The sequence below is a fragment of the Heloderma suspectum genome, chromosome 3 (genome assembly GCF_057233095.1).
Source record: "Heloderma suspectum isolate Gila_16-S chromosome 3, 16-S_ref, whole genome shotgun sequence".
In the NCBI taxonomy this organism is placed as follows: Eukaryota; Metazoa; Chordata; class Lepidosauria; order Squamata; family Helodermatidae; genus Heloderma; species Heloderma suspectum.
Window position 1 is genome coordinate 15056021 of NC_139460.1, and position 27083 is coordinate 15083103.

At 44.2% G+C, this 27083-nt stretch overlaps 1 protein-coding gene across 1 annotated transcript in view; it reads right to left on the reverse strand.

The window, feature by feature from the left end:
* DLG2 (discs large MAGUK scaffold protein 2) overlaps window positions 1-27083 on the reverse strand; it is a 1591953-nt gene that overhangs the window by 1556915 nt on the left and 7955 nt on the right. Inside the window, exons 2-3 of the mRNA XM_084842537.1 lie at window positions 24123-25156; window positions 3381-3512 (exon numbers count right to left, since the gene is read on the reverse strand). Of these exons, the coding sequence (XP_084698663.1) occupies window positions 3381-3512; window positions 24123-24141 (151 nt within the window). The 5' untranslated portion in view covers window positions 24142-25156. The remainder of the gene's footprint in view (window positions 1-3380; window positions 3513-24122; window positions 25157-27083) is intronic.

Consider the following 27083-nt stretch of genomic DNA (forward strand, 5'->3'; position numbering starts at 1 on the left):
TCCAAAGAAGGGCAACGCCAAAGAGTGTTCAAACTACCGCACAATTGCGCTCATTTCACATGCCAGCAAGGTGATGCTCAAAATCCTACAAGCTAGGCTTCAGCAGTATGTGAACCGAGAACTACCGGAAGTACAGGCTGGGTTTCGAAGAGGCAGAGGAACTAGAGATCAAATTGCCAACATTCGCTGCATCATGGAGAAAGCAAGAGAATTCCAGAAAAACGTCTATTTCTGCTTCATTGACTACGCTAAAGCCTTTGATTGTGTGGATCACAACAAACTGTGGCAAATTCTTAAAGTGATGGGAGTACCAGACCACCTTACCTGTCTCCTGAGAAACCTGTACAAGGGTCAAGAAGCAACAGTCAGAACCAGACATGGAACAACCGATTGGTTCAAAATTGGGAAAGGAGTACGACAAGGTTGCATATTGTCACCCTGCTTATTTAACTTATATGCAGAGTACATCATGAGAAATGCCGGGTTGGATGAATCAGAGGTCGGAATTAAGATTGCCGGGAGAATTATCAACAACCTCCGATATGCAGACGATACCACCCTCATGGCAGAAAGCGAAGAGGATCTCAAGAGCCTCTTGTTGAGGGTGAAAGAGGAGAGTGCAAAAGCTGGTTTGAAACTCAACATTAAAAAAACGAAGATCATGGCATCTGGCCCCATCACTTCCTGGCATATAGAAGGGGAAGAAATGGAAGCAGTGACAGATTTTACTTTCTTGGGCTCCAAGATCACCGCAGACGGTGACTGTAGCCATGAAATTAAAAGACGCTTGCTCCTTGGGAGGAAAGCTATGGCCAACCTAGACAGCATAGTAAGAAGCAGAGACATCACCTTGCTGACAAAGGTCCGTCTAATCAAAGCTATGGTTTTCCCAGTAGTAATGTATGGCTGTGAGAGCTGGACTATAAGGAAGGCTGAGTGCCGAAGAATTGATGCTTTCGAACTGTGGTGCTGGAGAAGACTCTTACGAGTCCCCTGGACTGCAAGGAGGTCAAATCAGTCCATCCTAAAGGAAATCAACCCTGAGTGCTCATTGGAAGGACAGATAATGAAGCTGAAGCTCCAATATTTTGGCCACCTAATGCGAAGAGAAAACTCCCTGGAAAAGACCCTGATGCTGGGAAAGACTGAAGGCAAAAGGAGAAGGGGACGGCAGAGGATGAGATGGCTAGATAGCATCACGGATGCAATGAATATGAACTTGAGCACGCTCCGGGAGAGAGCGCAGGACAGGAAGGCCTGGCGTGCTATGGTCCATGGGGTCACGAAGAGTCGGACACGACTGAACGACTGAACAACAACAACAAAGTTTGATTGCTGCAACCATGAAGAGAGGAATGAAGGGGCTGCATGTGCAGGCAAAAGACATGCGCATAGCTTGGGGCACAATCCTATGGCCACTAGACAGCGTCTAGACAGCAATAGAATTTTTCAGTTTATGGGAACCAAGCTCGGAGCCAGCACTCTGAGCTCGGTTCCCAGAAATTCGACTCCCCCCCCCCATAGGAAACGTGGTCATCCCTGGTTCCACACTCTGACGAACAGCACAGAGGACCAAAAGGGGGGCATTCCTGGGGGCAGGGAGGGGACTGCGGAAGCACTGGTACAATGCTTCCTATGAGCCGTCTGGCCTCCCCCCTCCCCCCCCACCTGCTCCGAGGTGCCCTGGCTAGACAGCTGAAATTGGCCATCTAGCCGCCAATGCAGGGCGGCCGGAGCACGGAGAATAGGCTCCCCTCTACGCTCCTCCTGCCCTGCATTGGATAGTCAGCCATCTCTCAGTTCGGAGGCGGCCAACTATCCCCATAGGATTGAGCCCTTGGCTTAATAAATGGAGATATGATCATCTGAACATGGGCATTACTGTAGTTAACAACACAATGGAAGATAAGCCTTGGTGCAAACATCTCCCTTTTTCACCTCATATAAAATGTCTTGACACAGAGAGAGAAGCCACAGCATCGTTCAAATAATGTTTTGTTTTTTTAAAAAAAAACTTCAAAAGTTTAAAAAACAACAATTTCTAGCCAAATATATTACCAGCATTCCCCCCAAAACAAGACAGACAATGACTTGAGTGATGTCGAAATGATACCCTACAGATGTAGACAAAGAAGAGAGCAGGTCGCCTTCTGCCTCCAATATTAGAGATGATGCAAGAATCTGAGGATGCCTGCTCATATTCTTAGGAGCAGAACTGAAGCAGAAACCGCCTCCTGCAAGCAGCCTGTGTCCGCTTTGTTTCTACAAAAACCTCCCCAAGAGCCCAGCCACGCCTCCTACCTGTTCTCCTCCCCCATGACCACAGCCCTTGCCATAAGGAAGGGGAAGATGGGGGGGGCTCTCATAGATCCAGCAAAGCACGTTTTCCTGCCAGTGACTGGGATTCCAAGGCCCAGAATCCCTAGCAGGCAACTAAATCCATTACATGTTCACTTATGTCAAGTAGAAAGCCCCAGACCATCAGATGCTCCCACCACTCTTGGGAAATACCTTTATTCGGACCAACCGAAATCCCACAAACACGTGCAAGCTTTTGAGCTGTCCAGAAGTCTTCATCGGGCTACACGATACAAAACACAGAGGATGGGGGAAGAAAGAGTGGAACCCACCCCCGTTAAGGTTCTGGGACTTGTCTCCCAGTCACCAACAGGAAAAGACACTGGGAGAGGTCCATGAGAACACGTTTTGCTTCCACCTCCACCTTCTCCAAGGGAAATTCTTAGGGAAGGGAGATAGGGATCAGGTGGTGGGCGCTGCAGGAATTTTCAAGAGTTCTACTACAATACTCGAAAAGCTCTGAGCACTTTCAGGGCAAACACCCATCCTATCCAAGGCTTACTGTATAGCAATCACAGTCAGCAGCACAACTAATTTCCCAATGTCACTACAGAGCTCAACCTCCTTTTAGGGCCAAACAAGAAAATATATTGGAGATCCATGATTACATCTTTCACTTCTTTAAAGTTTTGGCAAATCACAGCTGCAAAGGGGCCCCAAAATCAGATCGACACCATAGCAATGTGGGAGGGGAGGGGTTAACCTTGCCCCTCTGCTGCTTTCCCAGTGTGAAAGGTTTTCCCAAAAATCTAAGGATAGTGATGGGTCCCCATAAGGAAGTAAATAGCAGCTAAGGGTAGATGGTATTTACTTCAGGAAATGGCAGAGAGAGAAAAGAGTTACTCCCTATGGGGAATACTGTCATAGCAACCACAGTTAATAAACCATCAGGACACATAAGCCAAATGGGACACCCCTTTACTATGCCAATTATGCAAACGATCTGCAAGTCATACATTTTTAGCATCCAAATGCATGAATCGTAGCAACCATGAAAAATAAGCATAACCAGTGTTACATACCTAGCAATGCCTGGAATAAACTGCTTTTAAAGATGCCCATCACCTTCTTAATCGCCCTTTTCAGTTGTTGCTCCTCTGGCTTTTTCAGCTTCTTACAATAATCTTCCAGAAGTGCTAAAGCTCGATCAGTGTCTAAAATAAATAACATTATCAAATTAGTTAACCAGCTTGAAAAGTAGACGCACACAATAGCTCGGTGGTAGAGCGGTAACTTCAAGAAACAGTGACTGAGTTTGCTTCTTTTCCTCTGCCCTCCTCCTCCACTTTTCCTTTTGTGACTCGCCTTTTAGATTGTATGCCTAAGGGCAGGGATTGCCTTGTTTGTTACTGACCTCATGTAAGCCACTTTGGGAACCTTTTTTGGCTGAAGAGCACAGTAAAAATGCTTTAAATAAATAATAAAGCACATATGTTGCAAGCAAAAGGTCCCAAATTCAGTCACCACATAGAAAGATTCAGGTAGCGAGGCGAGAAAGACCCATGCCTGACACTCTGAAGAGCCACTGTCCTTATAATGGACCAAAGGTCTGACTCGGTAGGCTTCATATGTTCACATATTCCTAACTCAGCAGATTCTGCCCTGGTTCTATTCTTAGTCCTTCAGATTTCAGCCTTTCTACTAGAGATGTGATCTAGATGGTTTGCAACAAAGATCATAATGCATAGAAATAAAACACTCCAAAAATTATCTAAAGCAATACAGCCAAATTAAATGTACAATTAACAGCAGCATAAATGTGAGTGAGTAGTAAAATGTAATTTAATTCAAAAGAATAAGGAGGAGAGTAATGCTATACCTACAGGCCAAAGGCCTAATTTTAAAGTAAAGTCTTTTTGCACTGATGAAAAGCCATCAATAAGGGAGTACAGCCATCCCTACCTTGGGATGATATCCTACACCAAGGAGCCCCATCCTGTATTCCCGCCAACTATGCTTCTGAGATAGGTGGGACATGCAAGAAAGTCTCCCCAGAATATCTTAACATCGAGGCAGGTTCATGTAGGAGCAAGATGTCCTTCAGAGGGGCCGTAGCTCAGTGGTAGAGCACCTGCTTTGCATGAAGAAGGTCTCAGGTTTGATTCCTGGCATCTCCAGGTAGGGCTAGGAAAGAATTTTCCCTGAAATACTGGAGAGCCACTGCCAGTCAGAATCAACAGTACTGGGCTAGACGGACCAATATTCTGACTCAGTATAAGCCAGCTTCCTACATCCCTAACTCACCAGGGCTTACTTCTCAGTAGATAGCCTCGCTCCAAACCATTTAGGTCTTCAAGGCTGCAATCCTATGCACACTTTCCTAGGAGTAAGCCCCACTGAACACTGTAGAACATACTTTTGAGTGAACTTGCCAAGGATTGTGCTATAATGGTCATAACTGATAGTATGGGTTGGGCTTGGAAACAAACTGGAAACCAGCATAGCTTTTTTCAGTATGAAAGTCCTATGCTTGTGGGCTCCTGGTCGACAGCTGGTTGGCCACTGTGTGAACAGAATGCTGGACTAGATGGACCCTTGGTCTGATCCAGCACAGCTCTTCTTATGTTTTTATGCTCCCGACAGCCAGCTCCAGTCAGTTCTGTACTAATTGCAGTTTCCAGACACTTTTCAAAGGCAGCCCCACGGAGAGCAAATTGCAATGACACAACTGTTCATCAAACCCACTGGATTTCTCCAGGCTCTGGTTCCACCCCCTGACCTCCCCAGACCACCCCAGTATTTTTACAGGCAACCTTTGCAACACTAAACCGCACATGCCATTCACATTTTTAATTCATACATTTGGACCCTGTTTTCAGATTTCTTCCTGGTGACTTGGGCGGCCAGTAAAGATAGATATATAGATATAGATTTCCCACAGACTTTTAGCAGGCCAGGATTTCAATACAATATTGCAAACTAGAGAGGCGAGTGAGTGTTTCAATGCCAAAGACCACTTTGGAAATAAATCGATATGCTGAAGCCTGCCATATTGATAGGGCTATTTTAGGAGCTCATCTTATTTGATAAGTAGGAAGTGATGTGGGAGACATCGAGGAACATCTAATGGTCATGACTTGCATTAGCAACGCCATTGTTCCTTAACTCTGTGCCCTTCATGGCATTTCACAGACCTGCTCAATCTCTGAAGTCATCCAGTTCAACATTCTGCCTTATAGGAGGAAACCACCACCCCAATATTGTTTCATTTCATTTATTACATTTCTGTATCACCCAATAGCCAAAGCTCTCTAGGCAGTTCACAGCATGGTAAAACATAATATAAATCCTTGAACATTCCAGAATTTAAAACAGTTTAAAAACAAGTTAAAAACAATTAACAATAAAAGTACCAGGACATGATAAAAAGAACTGTCTCGCCATATGCTGTCAAATGCCTGGGAGTAGAGGAAAGCCTTAACCTGGTGACGAAGATGACAATGCTGGCAGCAGACGGACCTCAGAGTAAAGCGTTACACAGTTGGGCTTCCCATTGTTGGGCTTCAGTTAGCATAGTGATTTATCCCAGTTAAATATCACAACAATTCTGCAAGATAAGTTTTAGATGAGAAAAAGCGACTTGCTGAAGGACATGGAAATACGCTTCACGCATGAACCTGGATTTGACCGGGTTACCACCCTCTGTACTATGGTGAGGCGTACTGTATTCCTGTTTAAAGTCATGACTTCCAAATTTGCATCTACACATAGAAATTAACATATGCAAATGTCTGTCCTCTTTTCTGGGGGCAGTGATGCACTTGCTCTATTTTGGTGATATGTAGGTAGCTGGCCTACACATGACACCAGAGCAAAATCGGGGCAGAGCCTCAAAGGATCTAGCAGATCCAGAAAAGATCCAGGATAGGACTGGGTGGATCTGAGGTAAGGACACAGCAGAATCTGGTGGGTCAATCTGGACTTCCCTGGAGTTTTTAGATACAAATAGGGCCTTTTCTGCTGTGGCCCCCTAGTTGTGGAATGAGCTTCCTAGAGAGGCTCACCTGGAACCTACACTGAGCTCTTTCCAGCACCAGTTGAAGACCTTTTTATTCTCTCAGGCATTTTAGCCTTTTAGATCTGTTATTTTAAATCTGTTATTGTATTTTAAATCTCTGCATCGCTGGTAGGTTTTATTTTTATTTTACACTGTAGCTTTAAACTTTTAAATGTTTATAATGCATCTTATGCTGTATTTTGTGGTTTTAATTGTTGTGAACCGCCCAGAGAGCTTTGGCTATTGGGCGGTATGGAAATATAATAAATAATAAATAAATAACTAGTCACCTGACACAGAACATTATTTTACTGACTAGCCCAGTAAAATACTAGCTGCTCAGTAACCCCTAAGCCTTCCCATGTTGGCTGAGGATTATGGGAGTTGTAGGCCAACATATCTGGAGGGTTGGGGAAGGGTACCATAAAACTAAATAGATCAGTACAACCACGGATATGTCGGTATACCATCAGAAGATGGGACTCCCAGGTTGGAAGATGGTCAAAATGCTACTGGGGAGGAACAGAGGATAAGTTCAACTAGCCCCAGATGTGATGACGCAGCTAGCTCAAAGCCGAAAGGACAGCTAGCAGCCGATGGTGCTGGTGGTGAACGACGAATCCGATGTTCTAAAGATCAACACACCATAGGAACCTGGAATGTAAGATCTATGCGCCAGGGCAAATTGGATGTGGTTATTGGGGAGATGTCAAGATTAAATATAGACATTTTGGGTGTCAGTGAACTGAAATGGACTGGAATGGGCCACTTCACATCAAATGACCACCAGATCTACTACTGTGGACAAGAGGACCACAGAAGAAATGGAGTAGCCTTCTTAATTAATAATAAAGTGGCTAAAGAAGTGCTTGGATACAATCCAAAAAATGACAGAATGATCTCAATTCGAATTCAGGGTAAGCCATTTAACATCACAGTGATCCAAATATACGCCCCAACCACAGATGCTGAAGAAGCAGAAGTAGATCAGTTCTAGGAGGATCTGCAGCACCTACTGGGTAGTACGCCAAAAAAAGATGTTATTTTCATTACAGGAGACTGGAATGCTAAGGTGGGTAGTCAAACGACACCTGGAATTACAGGCAAGCATGGTCTGGGAGAACAAAATGAAGCAGGATATAGGCTGATAGAATTTTGCCAAGACAACTCACTGTGCATAACAAACACTCACTTCCAACAACCAAAGAGATGAGTTTATACATGGACTTCACCAGACGGTCGACACCGAAATCAGATTGACTACATCCTTTGTAGCCAAAGGTGGCGGACATCTATGCAGTTGGTAAAAACAAGACCTGGAGCTGACTGTAGTTCAGATCACGAACTTCTTATTGCACAATTTAAAATCAGACTAAAGAGAATAGGGAAGACCCACAGATCAGTTAGATATGAGCTCACTAATATTCCTCATGAATATGCAGTGGAGGTGAAGAATAGATTTAAGGGACTAGATTGAGTAGATAGGGTCCTGGAAGAACTATGGACAGAAGTTCGCAACATTGTTCAGGAGGCGGCAACAAAAAACGTCCCAAAGAAAAAGAAAACCAAGAAGGCAAGATGGCTGTCTGCTGAGACACTGGAAGCAGCCCAAGAAAGAAGGAAAGCCAAAGGCAACAGTGATAGGGGGAGATATGCCCAATTCAATGCAAAATTCCAGAGGTTAGCCAGAAGAGATCAGGAATTATTTTTAAACAAGCAATGCGCGGAAGTGGAAGAAGATAATAGAATAGGAAGGACAAGAGACCTCTTCCAGAAAATTAGAAACATCGGAGGTAAATTCCAGGCAAAAATGGGTATGATCAAAAACAAAGATGGCAAGGACCTAACCGAAGCAGAAGAGATCAAGAAAAGGTGGCAAGAATATACGGAAGTTCTGTATAGGAAGGATATTAGGATAATAATATCAGGGATAGATTTGATGGTGAGGTCAGTGAGCTAGAGCCAGACATCCTGAAGAGTGAGGTTGAATGGGCCTTAAGAAGCATTGCTAATAACAAGGCAGCAGGAGACGACGGTATCCCAGCTGAACTGTTTAAAACCTTGCAAGATGATGCTGTCAAGGTGATGCATGCCATATGCCAGCAAATTTGGAAAACACAAGAATGGCCAACAGATTGGAAAAAATCAACTTATATCCCCATACCAAAAAAGGGAAGCACCAAAGAATGTTCAAACTATTGAACAGTGGCACTTATTTCACATGCCAGTAAGGTAATGCTCAAGATCTTGCAAGGTAGACTCCAGCAATTCATGGAATGAGACTTGCCAGATGTACAAGCTAGGTTTAGAAAAGGCAGAGGAACTAGAGACCAAATTGCCAATATCCGCTAGATAATGGAGAAAGCCAAGGAGTTTCAGAAAAACATGTATTTCTGTTTTATTGACTATTCTAAAGCCTTTGACTGTGTGGATCATAACAAACTGTGGCAAGTTCTTGGTGGGATGGGGATACCAAGTCATCTTGTCTGCCTCCTGAGGAATCTGTATAACGACCAAGTAGCAACGGTAGCAACGGTAAGAACAGACCACGGAACAACGGACTGGTTTAAGATTGGGAAAGGAGTATGGCAGGGTTGTATACTCTCCCCCTACCTATTCAACCTGTACGCAGAACACATCATGCGACGTGCTGGGCTTGATGAAGCCAAGGCTGGAGTTAAAATTGCTGGAAGAAACATTAACAATCTCCGATATGCAGATGATACCACTTTGATGGCTGAAAGTGAGAAGGAGCTGAGGAACCTTATGAGAAAGGTGAAAGAAGAAAGTGCAAAAGCTGGGCTGCAGTTAAATCTCAAAAAAACCAAGATTATGGCAACCAGCTGGATTGATAACTGGAAACAGAGGGAGAAAACGTGGAGGCAGTGACAGACTTTGTCTTTGTAGGCGCAAAGATTACTGCAGACGCTGACTGCAGCCAGGAAATCAGAAGACGTTTACTTCTTGGGAGGACAGCAATGACAAATCTTGATAAAATAGTGAAGAGCAGAGACATCACACTCACAACAAAGGTCCGCATAGCTCAAGCAACGGTATTCCCCGTAGTAACCTATGGCTGCGAGAGCTGGACCATAAGAAAGGCTGAGCGAAGGAAGATAGATGCTTTTGAACTGTGGTGCTGGAGGAAAGTTCTGAGAGTGCCTTGGACTGCAAGAAGATCCAACCAGTCCATACTCCAGGAAATAAAGCCAGACTGCTCACTTGAGGGAAGGATATTAAAGGCAAAACTGAAGTACTTTGGCCACATCATGAGAAGACAGGATACCCTGGAGAAGATGCTGATGCTAGGGAAAGTGGAAGGCAAAAGGAAGAGGGGCCGACCAAGGGCAAGATGGATGGATGATATTCTGGAGGTGACGGACTCGACCCTGGGGGAGCTGGGGGTGGTGACGGCCAAAATGGCATGGGCTGGTCCATGAAGTCACGAAGAGTCGGAAGCGACTGACCGAATAAACAACAACAACCATAAATTAAAGCTGCAGCCCTCAAAGCGCAACTGCTGCATATATGTCAGTAGGAATTTTCTGGGATAAACAACTGAAGCCTGTATTCCCCTCTCCCCCACACCTCCTGTGTTCTTGCTGCAGCTGCCTTTGAATGTTGTTTTGCCATCTGGAGATGACACTTGAAATTGGACCCAGGATCCAAAACCATGATCTAATCTTCTATTTGGCCCCTGAAAGACAATTTCACTGTCACAAATTTAAATGAAAACCTCCTCCTTCAGCTTGCCAACAAAACTCTGGAGGCCCTATTGTCACTCAGCAAAAACATGCACCGTTGTTTACTGACATCAACGCTACTTTTGTTCAAACTGTTTAACCGCTTGTCCACAATATGCGTAAACTAAATCTTGTTCTGCTTGCCCCACTCCTCCAAGTGCTGAGATGTTCCGGGGTACAGCGCTCACCCAGGTTTGGTTTCCTTTGGAAGGACGATGCTGGTGAGTCACTGGTGTTCTGTGATATTTGTGCTTATTTACAAAGGTACATCTTGAGCATAGGTGGAGGCACAGATTAAACACTCCAGCAGACAGCGAAAGTCCACTGTTCCCTCATCAAGTCTCCAGGGAGATAGCCAGCACCTAGAGATGCTTACAGATACCCCAATTCAGCTCTCTGTCTCTGATTCAAAAATTGAAGTCCATGTTTTTGTTTCCTGCACAGACACCTAGAATACATTCAGGGCTGGCTTCAAGTGTAGGCAGGGTTGGGCACCTGCTGAGGGCCCACACCTTAGCAGGGGCCCACAGACAAGAACTCCCCGCAGCTTCTCTTCCTCTTCACCATTGCAACCTGCTTGTTTACCTGCCTCTCTTGGTTGTAAACAAACCTGCTTGTTTACCTGCCTTATCCAATACCTGCAGCATTGGTTGTGAGAAGGAGATGCCACTGCCTATTTGCTCACAGGCTCTCTGCCTGTCAACTAAGCAAGTGGGAGGATTGATGAGAAAGAGGAGGTGGTGACAGTGAGAAGGCAGACTCACTGAGGGAGTGGGTGCATATGGGGTGTCTTGCCCAAGGGCACGAAAAATATAGCACTAATGACATCGTCTTTCTTACCTGCAAAGAGAGGTGGAAGGATAAAGGCATGCCCTTTTACCAGAACAGCACTAACCTTCCAGAGAGGTGTCCATTTCCTAGTCATTGTGGGCAATTTCCCTAACAAAGGAGATACTTGGGAACTTTGCAGGGACTATTAAGACCCGTCTCCAGCTCCATTAATGTGCTGCAGTCCAATCTTGCAACAATATTAGCAAACAACTAAAAACAACAACACGCAACTAGCTCTGCAACATTCATTTAATTAATTAAATATCCTTTGACTGATTCAAATGAATCTTACCAATTCATCTAAACATGACACGTGTGTATGAGGCTGCCAACTTTTGAAGCCACCCCAGTAGTTGTCTCTTTCAGGCTGATCTGCAGCATTTAGCAGGGAACTATGTTTAGGGCAGGGCTGTTGAAACTCTTTCAGCCCGAGGGCCAAATTCCATTTCAGAGGAGCTCGGGTGGGGGAGGGCATTACAGTGGTGGGCAGGGCTGAAGGGAAAGGGGTGGGGCCCAAATACTAACAATACTGTGAAGGATTGCTGCGACTAGTCCCAACAACCCTGCAAGGTAGGTCAGGCCAAACCTGGCCACAAATCCCCACAATAACCCAGTAGCCTTTCACCCAGGCCGATCGGCGCTGAAATTAGCACCGAAGTTATGCAGAATACACCACACCAACTGAAAGTTGGGGGGAAAGTTTATTGACGGAAAAGGGGCAATTGGGAAGGGAAGGCGAGAGATGGTAGGTTGTACAGGGAATTGCAGGTGAGATTAGAATAAAGAGAACACCCAGGAACGCTGAGAGCCTTCATACGTACCCCCAAGCAAAATAACAAAGCTAGCTAGTCAATCCTATACATACCAAGTATGGGCCTTCCAGCATAGTTTCCAGCCATCAACACATCAAGGCAAACGAAGACGAGCCTCCCCGTCCTCGGTCCCCTCGTTAAGGCTTGGCCAGGCCCTAGCAACTCAGGGCAGAACTCGTGAACGAATCATAGCTCAGCCCTGGGCGGACCACCCTCACCTCAGAAGGGGCAGCATCCCACCAGACACAGCGGCCATCTCATTCCCCATTAACACCGACTGAGCTTGGCCTAGAGCAGCAGGGCCGAGGAACTGCTAGATAGCAACCAGCTCCGGGGGGTTACCTCGGACGTGACAGCCCGGCCTATTCGCATGGTAGAGAGCAGGCCTTCATTCTCGACAAATACCATATTTTAGCTTAAAGCTGTTACTGCCAGTAACTAAGCCTTAGAAGAGGCATTTCAACCTTTTAGAATGAGGAAACCACGCACAAAAGTCAGGAAACCACCAAACAATCAGTGGTTGGGGAAAAGGGAATGGGGTGGCCACCTGGGGGACCCCTGAAGACCAGATTTAGCCTGCAGGCCTGAGGTTTTCCACCCCTGTGTTAAAGGCACAAGAGCATGACAAGCTCTTTTTTCCTGGTCAGTTGGTGACCCTACTTACATAAAATCCACGTTTATTACTGGCGTTGGAGCTTTTGAGAATCCTTCCTCTTCGCTGAGGAGAATGGATAAGTAGCTCTTCCTCAGCTATTTATAGGGCACAGCTGGCTACAAATGCAGCTATTCTTAGGATTTATACATATTTGCATTTGTAATCAATTTTGCACTCTCTCAGTAAGAATGTGCATCTTTTCCATTCCGCCTGACTACAAGTTCTCCGTAACTTGATCAGTTGGCTGCAAACCAAGCCCGGGCCTTGAAAACCACACAACAGTATCATGTTTTAAGACCAGAAACTCCTGAGACTAACATGAGGGAAAGCAACCAAGAGAGGCCAAGGAGATCCCTTCCTGTAAGCGCAAAACAGTATAACCACCATTCCTATTGATTCAAACTGTTGGCTCACTATGCATACTGACTTGGGAGGAAGCGCCAAACTGAATGATACACTGAATGTATGTATGCATTTCATAGAATCACAGAGCTAGAAGGGGTCCTGCAGGTCATCTAGTCCAACTCCCTACTCAGTGCAAGTTCTGCAAGGCCGCCCGCAGCTACAGGTCCTGTTCAGACATCACGCCAAGCCATGATGGCTAGGAGTTTTGTGCTAACCATGTTGGCATAGTGTGACATCTGAACAGGCGTCTGTCCCAACGATGGTGGTTTATTAACCATGGACTAACCACATTCATTAACCACTTGCTGCAAGATGGTTAGTGGGCTCTACCATGGCTTAGCGTGATGTCTGAACAGCCTCCGTGCTTAATTGACAGCTGCCATACAGCTCTGTGGCAAGAGCGGCCAAAGAAGGAGTAGCCACCAGCGCCAAAATGGCCGGCAGCGCAAAGGCCACTTGGATGCATGGCCGCCCATCCGGAGGACTGCAGCTTCCTGTGGGTGGGAGGGTGGTTAGAGAATGATTAGTCTAACCACATTGCAGAACATGGTTACCTGCACATGCGGCAGTAGCACTTGATTAGCGGTAACCACCATGCACCATGGTTAGCCTAATCACCCTTCCCCAATGTGCATCGGAACAGGGCCACAGTGTCCCTGAGAGATGGCCATCCAGTCTCTACTTAATGCCCCAGCAAAGGAGATGCCACTGCCTCCTGAACCAGTCCGTGCCACTGTTGAACAGCTCTTACCCAGTGGAGGCTGGTGGCCAATGGGGAAGTGAATCCTCTCTGGGTTTTAGTCAGAACCCTAAAGGCGCTAACCAAGGTGCAAAATAGCTCCTTTAGAGTTCTGACTGAAACCCGGAGCGGATTCAGCACCCCACTAACATTGGAGCCCCCAGCATCCACTCCCCATACTGTTAGAATGCTTCCCCTAACATTTAGCCAGAATCTACTTCCTCACAATTTCCACTCATCGATTCTAGTACTGCCCTCTGGAACAACAGAGACCAAGTCGGCTCGGTGTTTTGCATGACAGCTCTATTTATTTATTTATTTGTTTGTCTGTTTCATTTATATACCGCCCAATAATTGAAGCTTTCTGGGTGATTCATAAAAATTAAAACCACAAAGCACAGCATAAAACAATATAAATATGAAAGCTTAAAACCACAGTATATCAGTACAAGCAGAATAAAACCTAGCAGCAATGCAGAGATTTAAAATACAGATTTAAAACACCACAGCTAAAAGACTAGGAAGCTAAAAAGCTAAAATACTGGGAGAATAAAAAGGTCTTCACCTGGCGCCAGAAGGAGTACAACGCAGGCGCCAGGCGAACCTCTCTAGGGAGTTCATTCCACAGCCAGGGTGCCACGGCAGAAAAGGCCCTCTTCCTGGTAGCCATCTTCCTCACTTCCTTTGGCAGGGGCGGGAAGATCAGGATTGGGACCACACTGCAGAGAGGGAGGGGGTTAACGGCCCTACATTCAATACCTGGCATCTTCTGTTAAATTACCAGGTTAGAGATTATGGGAATCATCCCTCTCTGCCTGAGACCCTGGGGATAAGGGTGGGCATGGCTGAGCACCTGCCGAGGGCCCACACCTCAACAAGGGCCCACTGACAAGAGCCCCTGGAGTTGCTCCTCAACTTCAGTGCTGTTCACCTGCCTCTCTTTCTGACCCACAGAACAGTGGCGGTGCAGTGAAGAGACCGACTTGCTCCCTGGCTCTCTGCCTGTCAAGTGAGCGAGAGAAAGAGGAAGAGGAAGAGCAGCTGATGACAATGGCACTGAGAAGGTAGATTCATGGAGGGAAGGGGCTATTGAGGGTGTCTTGCCCAAGGGCCCTCGAAAACCTGGAGCAGGGCTGTCCCAAGACATTTTGCTGCCTGAGGTGAAGGACAAGATTTCATTTCATTTGTTATATTTCTATACCTCCGCATAGTCAAAGCTCTCTGGGCGGTTCACAAAAGATGGCGCCCTCCCATTCCATGTACAACTTCTGTCTGGACAGACAGATGAAATCTGTCTTCACCACTAATGATGAGGTGATGTCCTCCACAGAATCTGAAGGCAGCAGGCTAACTTAAGGGACGCAGAGGAGGCTGCAAAGTGCACAGCTCTCTCCTTAAAGATCTTGCTGCTGCCTCCCAGCATCTGCTGCCCGAAGCAACTGCCTCACCCTGCCTAATAGTAGGGCTGGCTCTGACCTGAAGCCAGCACTGCCTGGAGAACTGCTGCCAGTCAGGTGAGCAATGCTGGACAAGTATAAGGCCACTTCCATTCTATATCTATTTAACCCTCCACCTCTCCCATTGCTGTTTTGCTAATTCTCCTGAAGCTTTTATTCCACAGTGGATTTTTCTTCACCATGAGGCTAATAGGACCTTTGGGAGGCAGGGAAAAAGGGTTAATTCTCCCTCCCACATCTTGGCCCTTCCTGGAATCAAATTAGGGCTGCCAACATTTTTTACTGGCCCTGCTCCTGTGCCTTTAATAGCACTACGACATCAAGACATTTAACAGGCAAAACCTCCTTCCCCTCCTCTCGCCTCCACTTTTATCCCCATGACAGGAAAGAGGTTCACCAGCTACATTTCTGGATGTCAGGGTGCTTTTTAAAAAGTCGCTAAAATATGGCGACCCTAGGCCAAAGGGAGGTGAAATATGAAAAACAGCAAAGGGAGCCACCAGTTGCAGAAACTGTAACCCAGAACACAGCACAGCATTAGATCGTGTTAATCACATTATTTTAAATTCAAGCTAATGAGGTGGAAATGCTATCCTTGTTTTTGGCCTGCCTTGACTGCAATCCAGCTTAAACAGGAAGAAATGCAATGCATTAGAACTATGAGTTTATTCTTGGGTTGAGGCTTACGTATTTTCAGTGTTCCCTCAGCAGTTACATGGTCCATGATCTGAAAATGCAGTCGCTTAAGTAACCTTAAGAGCAAAGCACGCACTTTGCATCCACAAGTGTCCATGTTCAGTTCCTGGAATCTCCATTTGAAAGGCTCTCCAGTGCCAGGACTGAGAAAGATTTTGAGATATCTGTTGTCAGACAGTGCAGACAATATGGAGTTAAATGGATGGTTGATCTGATGCAGTATAAGACAGCAACGCTTTGGTAGTATCATTGATTTTGAAGGCATCCAGCATGTCCAGTTCTGAACTCTGTCCACTGTCTACCCCAGGGATGGAGAACGTGTGGCCCTCCAGAAGATGTGGGACTATAACTTCCATGATCCTTCACCTTTGGCTATGCTGGCTGATGGGAGTTGTGGTCCTACCACATCTGGAGGGCCACACATTCCCCCCCCCCAAAAGGCTGACTATCAACCTTTTCTTGAGAATGTCCCATAAAGCAAAACAAACAAACACCAAATGTACTACCTCTAGGCTTCCAGATATTTTGGGCTACAACTCCCACAATCCAATACCATTGGCCATGCCGGCTGGAGCTGATAGGAGGCATAGTACAAAATATCTGGAGGGGCCCAGGTTGCCCACCCCTGCCCTAAGCAATATGTGGAGGGGTGGCTATGGAAACCCCACAGATCTCATAATTGTTCTTCCCAACGCCAATCTTGTCAGACAGGTAGGATGTTTTTCTTGGGGCCTCTCTGCTGTTCCACCTGGCATTGCTGTACATGTGTGTAGGCAGTAAATATCTATTTATTGTATCCCATCAGGCTACAGCAAAGGAGAAAACAGGGCCACCATTAGTTCCGTGGAGAAGCCAGGTGTGATCTGGCAGAAGCCATGTTGTCAGGCAGCCATTGATGAGGAGAAGGGAAGCAGGACCATTTGAGAGGCTCAGCTAAGAAACCAGCAACTTTTAGCTCCTTTTCTCTTTCAGCTGTTTCTATTCCAGCCTCTCATTATAACGACATTGTAACTAAGAAATACTGCTTGAGTTTGTTTTCCTTCTCTCTCCCACTCCCTTTTCCTTCTCTCTCATTCCCAGGGGCAGGGGGATTGCCTTACTGGTCATTGTAATCTACTCTTGGGAGTCTTTTTCAGCTGAAGAACGGGGTAAAAATGTTTCAGATAAATAAATATTACTTTGTTGTTTCATACAGCCCACGTATCACCCCTCAACACTATGCTTTTGTTATACGAATATCACATTTCCCCCAAAACTAAGAACTCCAGTATTTTATAGCTGGGAAAATGCCATTCCCCCGGACATGCACTTCCTGTTTCCTTTTCAACTGCCACATGGGAAAAACTTACAGATCTCACTCATGGTGGGACTTGTGAGCTCCTGTGGACCAGCCTTGTATTTAAGCACTTGCCTGGTAGCCATGGGCAACAAGGAATTGCATGCAGGCAAGTGTATGGAATCCCATACAAGCAAGCGAGTGAGCTAGCAGAGGAGAAAGTGGGTATTTCTACACCAGCCTAAAATCCTCCATTTAAAACAGGGCTTTCTGCTTCTGTTTTAAATGCAGGATCACAACTGACTCCCTTTTCACACGCTTCCTTTTTCCCTTCCCTTTTCCTCCCCCCCCCCCACCCTTTATCTGAATTTTCCATTATCTGTCATTGATCTCGTGCCTCTTCTGGCTGCTTTAACTCTTTTGAGGGAGGAAACTGAAGCGGAACACAATGGTGTAATTTGATAGCTCATTATCTGCAATCTATTTAAAAACAGAACAAAAGGCATCTAGTGCAGGAGGGTCACGTAAAGAGCCCTCAAACCTCCGTGAAGGAGCAGTCTCAATCGCAGGATAAAAGCCCAGTGTGAAGGAACCCAGTGTACTGAATTCCTCCTCCACCAGCATAGAAATGCAGCCAGCATAGAAATACACTCTCCTTTCCTCCTTTACCAGCCCCCAGAAGGCTAGTAAAATAATAATAATAATAATAATAATAATAATAATAATAATAATAATTGCAGGCTAGTGTCTTTTATGAGCCTATTTACAAGGCTGCTGAAAACTGTAAGTAGCTATTACAAACTGACACCAGTTTTATACACCGATGCTCATGGCATATTCATCAATTGTCCTTATATATCAAAGGACAGGCCAAATGTTCTGGTCCCTATCTCTGATCAATCACTGTTCTCCATGGTTCATCTCCCTCCTCAGGGTCTCATTGGGTCAATGTTTTGATCCAGCTATCGACCACAACCCCTCTTTCTTGGCCAGATCAGACCCCATTAGCATATATGTGAAGTTAAGATTTTTTGCCCCGATGTGCATCTGCTTACACTTGCTTACACTGAACTGCATTTGCCATTTTAATGCCTCTTTTCCCAGTTTGGGGGGATCCTTCTGGAGCTCATTGCAATCCCTTTTTGTTTTAACCACCCTAAATAAATTGGCGTCATTAGCAAACTTGGCTTCCTCACTGTCCATCTCTAACTCCAGATCATTTATAAAAAGTTAAAAAGCAGATTCCAGTACAGATTCTTGGCGGACCCCACTGTTTATATCCCTTCATTGTGAGAAGTGAACATTTATCTCTACCCTCTGCTTTCTGTTCTTTAATGAATTACCTATCCATACAAGGATCTTTCCTCTTATCCCAAGACTGCTAAATTTGATCAGGAGTCTTTGGTGAAGGACTTTGTGAAAAGCCTTTTGGAAGTTCAACTAAACAATATCTACCAGATGAGCTGTTGTTTTGTGCTGAATTAGCTCAGCCTTGTTTAAGTGAGATCATTTTTTTTCTCTGCACAAACAGCATCGTTATACTCAAGTGCTTTTTAGTCATCTGATTATCCTGCAGACCAAACAGTAAGTCCCGGATTTTGGTGCGACTGTTTACAATCATGATCCAAATATGAATAATGTGACAATGGTATCCAGCGCAGCTTGTGAGAGACTAAGACTTTCACGCGAACCAACAGAACATTATGAAATTGTCAGTAATACAGAACTTCTGTAACAGATCCAATCCCTTGTTAAGTCTATAAGAAGACCCCAAACCCATTATCAGGCAGGAATTATTGGGAAGATATATTATAGAAGAAAATGCATACTATGCAGCCAAAATGCATTGCCTTTCAAAACAGTATTGGACCACCTGATGTTTGCCATCTGGCAACCTTGTAAATATCTGCCTCGTAAGTCCAAAAAGGAAAAAAGCTGACAAATTTGGGCAAGATTTGATTACCTATCAAGCAAAGAAAACCTCAATACATATTCAGTCAAAGGAACAGTAATGCAAACTGATTTTCTAACCGCCACCAAAAAAACCCCACCCTTCTATTTTTTTTAACTTTGAAAGAAAATCAAAACATGCCTTTACATGTCGTTGTTCTTCTACTGACAATTAAAATAATAATTTTCTTGAACATTCAGTTATTTAACATAAGCATTTTTCCATCATGCATTTCCCTTTTTCCTTTAGTGTTATTTTTTTGTGGGTGGATGGCAAGTTACAGAATAGGTCCCAATTTTTCCCTGGCACAAATTTTAGCCATCTGCCCACTATGGGCACCATCTGGTCCCATGTTCGTGCAAACTGGCCCTTTCTATAGGAACAAGTGGTAAAGTTTTTCCTGGAATGTACTACTTTACGTGGCAGGTGGGGACCACTTCTTTGAAAATTCTCCTATGAAGGGGAAAAAACAAAACGCTGCCCTGCAAGTGTTTTCTGTGGGCAGAAAACACTTGCAGCCTGAAATGGTATGGTCCAAGAAAATTTAACCATTTAAATCACTTGTTAACACATTCTGCAATCATTGGATCTGGAATTGCACAAGGTGGGTTGAGCTACCCGGCACGTATCTAAAAAGGAACCCAGTGCCCCAAACTATACATGAAGCAGCAGCTCTGTCTCTAAATGCAGATCTGCCCCCATTCACGTTAAAAGGGCAGAATGTCAAGGGCAAAAGGGATGCAGACCTTGCCCCTCCCTCTGCTCTTAGCCCTGTTCCTGCAAGTCCTTTTTGGCCCCAAGCTCCAGCAACGTAGGCTCCATCTGGGAAACCAAACATTAATTCCCACTAATTTGGTTTTCCTAGAGGGATTCTTGAGGTAAAGAGAAGCTACCTTGATAGCTGTATTTCAATTTAGCTTTGCAGGCAAAGAATAATGTGCTTACAAGAGTGATCAGCTTACTTTGAGTAGGTTTAGCCTACAACTTGGCTTGCACTGCAAATCCTATACATTTGCAGTCTCAACTCAATTGCAACTCAAACCTAAGTCTCATTGAGTTCAATGGCACTTGCAAACTAGTGTGCTTAGGATTGTAGCCTTCCTCTTTAACATGAGCCAGGAGTGTTAATTATTTAAAAAACTCCCCCCTTTGTTCTTTTACTCTTAGTAGCAGTATTACCAATAATGTTTTCCAGTTAAGTGTACACGTCCTCATGGCTCTAAGTTAATATTTGGGTTATCTTTTGTAGGACTATACTATCTTACCCCAGAGCTGTACTTGAAGTCAACTCCTTTTTGCTGCTTTCACAGGAAACTGCTCAATCATCTTAACACCCATACAGAATAGCCCCTTTACAACTGTTTGCTTGGTCAGATAAAATGCGGAGTAGGATGATGAATTTACACATTCTTGGCAACATGATCAATTTGTAATGAAGAAAGTTTTGGCTATTGAGGGATATACAAATGTAATAAATATAAGCACTATTCTCGACTCTTCATGCCATGGCCAACCCTACCATTAGGGAAGGGGAGATAGATTTTGAGTCACCATTAAAGAGCAGCAATGGCCATTATTTAGTTTATTATGGATTGGATCCAATGACCTCTTTCCTCTGATAAAGGAATCTTCCTCTGTTGGAGGAAGTGAACCTTTGGATCCAATGCTATTTTATCAGCTTTGGGGGAGGGTGCCATTTAAATAAGGATGGGCAACTTGTGTTACTCCAGATATTTTGGCTTACAACTCCCATCATCCCTCATCGACTGCATCTGGAGGGTCAAAAGTGGCCTGCGGCTGATTTAAATTTTCTACTCAGGCACCAACATGTCTCTCACACCATATTAACTGGATGCTTCCATTTATGCTATTACTTTTCTTCATTGATTAGGATAAACATTATCCATTGAAAATGGATTTCAGGCAAAGATTTCTTGCTGTTCTATAGGTTGTAGATTTAACACAGTTTTTATTTAGTCTGAAACAAATTTAGGGTGCTTATGATTTGTTTTATTTAGGACATCTCTATTTTCAGATTTATGAAACATGAAAAAACAATAACCACATCACTGGAAGATAAGTTTGTTTCATGTATGAGCAAAGCTATATTTAATGTTGCTAATCCTTTGAACTGTTCCCAGTGTTGGCCAAATCGGGTTAAATTTGGATTAGATGATGAAGGATAACAGGCATTTGCCTGTTGAAACAAAGAACGGACATATTAAAACGATTGCATCAAGAGAACAAAACCCTAATGTGAGATATGGTAACCAGCATTTCTGAGTATATACAAATGCATTAGGTACAAGATCCCATTGTATTCAGTGTGAGAAAACTCAATTAATTTATTTCTTGTTTTGCAAAGTTAGAATTATTAGAATTTAAATTTCACAGGAGGCAAAGCCATCTAATTTATTTGAGATTATTGGTTGAGAAATTAAATGCATTCTTCCAATTAATTTGCACCGTGCCCCAGATCATCCCAAACCAATGGGAAAAGCTTTTTTTCAAAGCTTCATTGCCATGGTGGAGCTTGAACCCTTCCCTCCTCAGTTGTAATTCCCCCTTGAAAATTGCCTTCTTGCATGGCAATTCAGCTTAGAAAACAAAACACTTTTCCATTGGAACCAACAGATACTCAGCGCTTTGGCAAATAGATCCAGGGCCCTTGGAAATATATTCAGGGCTGGGGCCCCAAGGACCCAGGCCTAGCAGTGCCCATTGCCAATATTTTCAAAGGGGTGAAGGTTACTGCATAATGCCAAAAATGCCCAGTCTTTAAATGTGCAAAGAAGAGTATCTGCTATCACCTCAAGCCAGGGCTCCATCTGCACTGCGATACACATGCTGAGCTCTTGTTCAAGCTAGCTTCCCAATTCACTTCAGTAGAGGGGGCAGCTCCACATACTGTCCACCTCACAAATGTGGACAGAGCCTTCATCTTATTGTGAGTGAGGAAACCCTCGCCTCCATGCAATGACAGACCCGGCAGATTATAAAAAGTAGCTGAATTCTAGCATCATCACCTTTTCTAGCACAAACTCAGAAGCGTTAGCCTTGCTGTAAGAACACTTATCCTCTGGCTTTATTCTAAGTGAACAACTGCTTGACAGCAGACGTGGCGGCATAGCACCAGTACGTCTAAGTGGTACTAGGCGTATTTTCCTGAACAGACACTATAGTAATCGTCAAGAGTTCCAACCATTGTGGCAAATGGCAGCATCAGTACCACCGGCAGTAAAAGGAACCACACCATATACTAAAATAGGGTTGGTGTGCTACCATGTCACACCTCTTCTGATCTTAGCAGCAGTAATAAGGGAATAGATCCACGATGATACCAATGGTGACACTGAACAGATGAAGCTGCCACATATGTTCAAGGTCAGAGGCCACTGATCCACCTGTCCCAGTGCTACTTGCTCTGGTAGTGGCTCTCCAAGGTCTCAAGAAGGGGTCTTTCCCAGCCCTGCAACCCAAGGTGCTTTACCTGGAGATTCCAGGTATTGAACCTGGGACCTTCTACATGCAAACATGTTGTCTAGCATTGAGCTATTCCCCCTCCCCAACTCTGCATGGTAGTTACAGTACTAATGATTTGGGATTTACAGTTATAAAAGTATAGATATGGCCAATGAAAGAGGAAGTGGCAATGGTCTCTGATGCTTTGTCATAACTCCTGTTAAGTAATAGCATCGGTTGATCTTTTCTCTTCTGCTTTTAGTGGTCCATATCTATACTTTCCAAAGAGTAAAACGCAAATCAGGCACACTATAAGTATTAAGCAGAGTCATATGAGTATCATCATTAGTGCCTTATCTGTGAAAAGCAAAGGCAGAAATTATGGTGAGCAATAGCATCAGTGGTCTTTACCCTCTGCTTTTCCTTCACTGATTATATCTATACTTCCTGAAGTCCAAATCCCAAGAGAATATGGTTATGTCAAACTCTACTGGAACAAAGAAACAGAACCCAGAACACTGCAAATAGGAACAGGCTAGAATCCCAATGGGTGGGGTGAAAAGGGGCAGAGAACAAGTTTAGCCCCAAGCACAATTATGTCCCAAGGGCTATGGGGCACTCTTTTAACTTTCTCTCACACAAGGGAATGTTTGCCATTCATTTCCTATAAGGAAAAATAAAGCACTAGAAACACTATTATGGTCCAGACAAAACCTGGACCAACAAGTGCACCAGAGTGCCAAGGAATGCACTGGAGTGGCTAGAAATTTGTCTCTATATGCAGAACGAAGATGCATTATTAAAACTCCACCCCAGGTCCTCACAATAGCCAAGCCCAGCCCCTATATTATCCACTCATCATATATATTGTATACACATATTTGTAAAGTTTGCAGGGAGGGGGGAAATACATGCCTAGTTTAAAAAATACTGCTTAGCTACAGCTACATAAGATTACCAACACTAGTTCAAATAAAAAATATATTAATAAAATCATATTGCTTTTATAAACAGTTTTATTTAACATAAGTCTTGGGAGGGAGATCTTCAATCATCTTCTATTTATTTTGTTGGTTAAATGACATCTATAAGATAACAGAAATATTGTTGTCATTATTTTAGAGATATTTCTAAAAAGTACCAGTGACACTGTTGAAAGATTTTACCATCTTAGTATAATCTATTCGCTTTGGCAATTAAACACTTCTACAGTACAATCCTGTATATGTCGACTCTGAAGTAAACTCCATTGCATTAAATGGGGCTGACTCCCAGGTAAGTGCGCATAGGACTGCAGCTTTAAAAAAATCAAATTTTACTTAGAAGCTGTTCCATAAATCCTAAACTCACAACAAAGTACTACAGAGAAATTGTGGTTGTTTTTATTTTATTTTTTAAATGGTTTCTGCTGCAATGATTACACAAATAAAGTAACTGGAACTCTCCTTCCCATTCTCCCTGCCCACAATGCTACAAAAGCCAAAAATATTTTAAGAAAACAAAATTTCATATCCAAATGAGTCCTAGCTGATTCTCAAGCAATTCCAATTGAAGTAAAAAAAATCCTTTTGTATGCAAACTAAAATGCATGAAATGCTTCTCTTTCATTTTTTCTCCACAGAAAAACAAACAACAATTTCATTCTCCCATTCAAATGCTTTTAATGTAAAATTGCATGGATGACAAATCCAGTTTCTTAAAAAGACAGACAAAAATGAGATAGGAAGCTTCATTGCCCACCTTTCTTCTTGACTGGCATTCTCGCAGTTATTTCTGGCACTGGATGCAAGCACTTATTTACCGGTATCAACACAGAGTCCCACTGGGATTGTCTTGTGAGGTCAGAAATCTGCCATCTGATTCAAAACACTTACACAGTTCAGCTTAGAAACAGGACTCTATATCTTCATTTTCCACGGTGGCGCTCACAATTTTCTCCAATTAAAAACTTCCGACACCACCCAATGGAATACCACGGGGAGGGAAGAAAAAGTATAGAGAATTTTTGCCAAAGCAGTTGTCAAAATCTGTAAAATATTTCCCAATCTATAAAAATATACAAGAGAAAACACCCATCATCCTACAAAATTGTATAAGAATCCCTCTTGTGACAGCCAAGGGTTGTTGTTTTTTTGTAGAAGTGAATGTAGGAAATACAATTAAGGCACGGTCCAAGTCTTGGCAGTCCTATTAATCCAACACATTCCGAAACCACCTCTAAGCTTCAAACCAGTTCTCAAATAATCCAAATAAATTTTGGAGGAAGACAGAAGCAGTTCAGAGGGACTTTGTTTGCTGCATTCACAGCTGACTTTTGCCAGTTAGATACAGCACTGGGTGCACACAATGGTCTTCTGCATTCTGGGGAAAAAGCTCCCTTGTTTCACTCGGTTATCCAAACAGCAGCCACTTTCATTTTTATTTTCTCCACCCTGCCTTCTGGCCTTTAACGTCCCTCTGATCCTTACTTGTATTAAGCCCAAGAGGATTGAAAGTAATCCCTCGACATGGAATTATTAAAGTGACAGTGCCATTCATAGGGCAGGCTGGTAGAGCAGACTGCTGTGCACTGAAGTCACTGACGTCTTGCCATTTCACTTTGCTCAGCAGCAGACAGAGGAGCAAAGTTCTAAGAAGAGCTTCCCCAAATGGTATGCAAAGAGGCTGGAATATTAACAGAGTGCAAAGCAGGCCATGAAGTCAGTCGAGAGGTCCCCACTTGCTGGCACAGCTGGTCGGCCTGACCGAAACCTCAATATTTCCCCCTTTTTTCCCTGCAGAAAAGAACACAACGACAAGAGTTTTTCCTTTTCACAATGTCAAAAACAAAGGAGCAAATTTACTCTCCAAATGTTTCCCCGCATAACCTTGCATGGCAATTATCTGCTGTAAAAAGGTGAAAATTGGGCCCAGTTATTTTCTGCTGCTCTTATACTGTTTTCAAGCACTCCGATCTTTCTCGCATTCATATAAACAGATTTTTGTTTCCTCATAAAGAAGAGCTATTCTCCTATTCGGATTGTTTTATTGTTTCTTAACATAGGAAAGATGAGTTGCCTTAGGGCACGGGTGTTGAACCTCCTTCATCTCAAGGGCTGAATTCAATTTCAGAGAAGCTCTCCGGGGCTGCATTCTAGTAGTGGGCAGGGCTGAAGACAAAAGAGGCAGGGCCAAAAATATCAGGTTTTTTAGCTTAAAGGTGCAATCCTATGCATATTTAGACAGAAATAAGTCCTATAAGTCCCAGTATCCCCCAGCCAGCATGGCTGGCTGGAGGATGCTGGGAGTTGTAGAACTTATTTTTGCCTAAATATGCATAGGATTGTGCTCTAAAGTTCTGTCAGTAACTAAGCCTTACGAGAGGCATTTCAACCTTTTAGAATGCGTTAAAAAACTGCACAAAAGCCTGGAAACTGCATAGGAACATCGGAAGCTGCCTTATACTGAGTCAGACCCTGGGTCCATCTAGCCCAGTGTTGTCGACACTGACTGGCTGTGCCTTTCCAGGGTTTCAGGCAAGAGTTTTGCCTACCTACCTGGAGATGCCGGGGATCGAATCTAGGACCTTCTTCGTGCAAAGCAGAAGCTCTACCCAGTGAGCTATGGTCCCTCCGCATTAGCAGTGGCTAGGGAAAGGAGGTATTGCCATCTGGAGAACCCTAGAGGGCTGGACTGGGACCCTAGGAAGACTAGATTGGGCTCCCAGAGCAAGTGAACCTGAAACTGTAGGGAAAATGTTTATGTGAAGAACAAGGTTGTGGTCAACTGTAAGTGCAATGAAAGGGGAGGGACGTGAATATGGACTGTCGTTTCAGATGCATCTGCTAAGCAGGGTGGTAAGAAGAGAACTTGTGTAGAGAACATGAAATATGGATTCTGATGGAACAGTACTAAGCAAAAGACAAAAGTGAGTGGGAGGGATGGGCAAAGGTAGAGTACAGCAACTGAATGAAGTCAAGTTAATGACATTAAGGATTAAGAAAGGGTGTCGAAAAGGAGTGCAATGAGCAGCATGGACTCAAGGATGGAAATTCTGTGCAAACTGGGAAGAGGTGAGTGATGGGCTGTGAAACGGATCAGAGCCGTAGTCTACTGGGAAGCTTAAATGGAATGGGAGAACACAAATGAGAAAGGAACGGAGAACACTACTCAGTCAAAAGGCAGGGAAGTAATATGGGTTCAGGAAGCAGAGAGGGTAAAGGAGAGGGATGTACAAAGGGAAAGAGACAAGTAACATAAGTCAAGAGGTTAAATAGAGGGTGGATAAGGCAAGTTAGGGCACAATCCTATGGAGATAGACGTCAGCCTCCGAACTCAGTGGCTGATGCTTATCCAATGCAGGGTGGACGGAGCACGGAGGGGATCCTCTCCTCTGTGTTCCAGCTGCCTTGCATTTGTGGCTAGACGCGTGTTTTCAGGCATCTAGCTACAGCTTCGGGAAGGGGGAGAGAAGGGGCCTGGAGACTGGATAGGAAGCTGTCTATAACAGCTTCCACAGTCTCCTCCTCTTCCTGCCCCCGGGAACACCCCGTTTTTGTCTTCTCTGTGCTCCGTTTACGAGCGCAGAGACAGTGGCAGCATGCAAAGAGCCATGCTGGCTATGAGGGGGAAGGGACTGCAGTTTCTGGGAACCAAGGTCGGATGACCTCGGTTCCCAGAAGCTGAAAAATCCTATGGCCACCTAGGCAGTGTCTAGCAGCC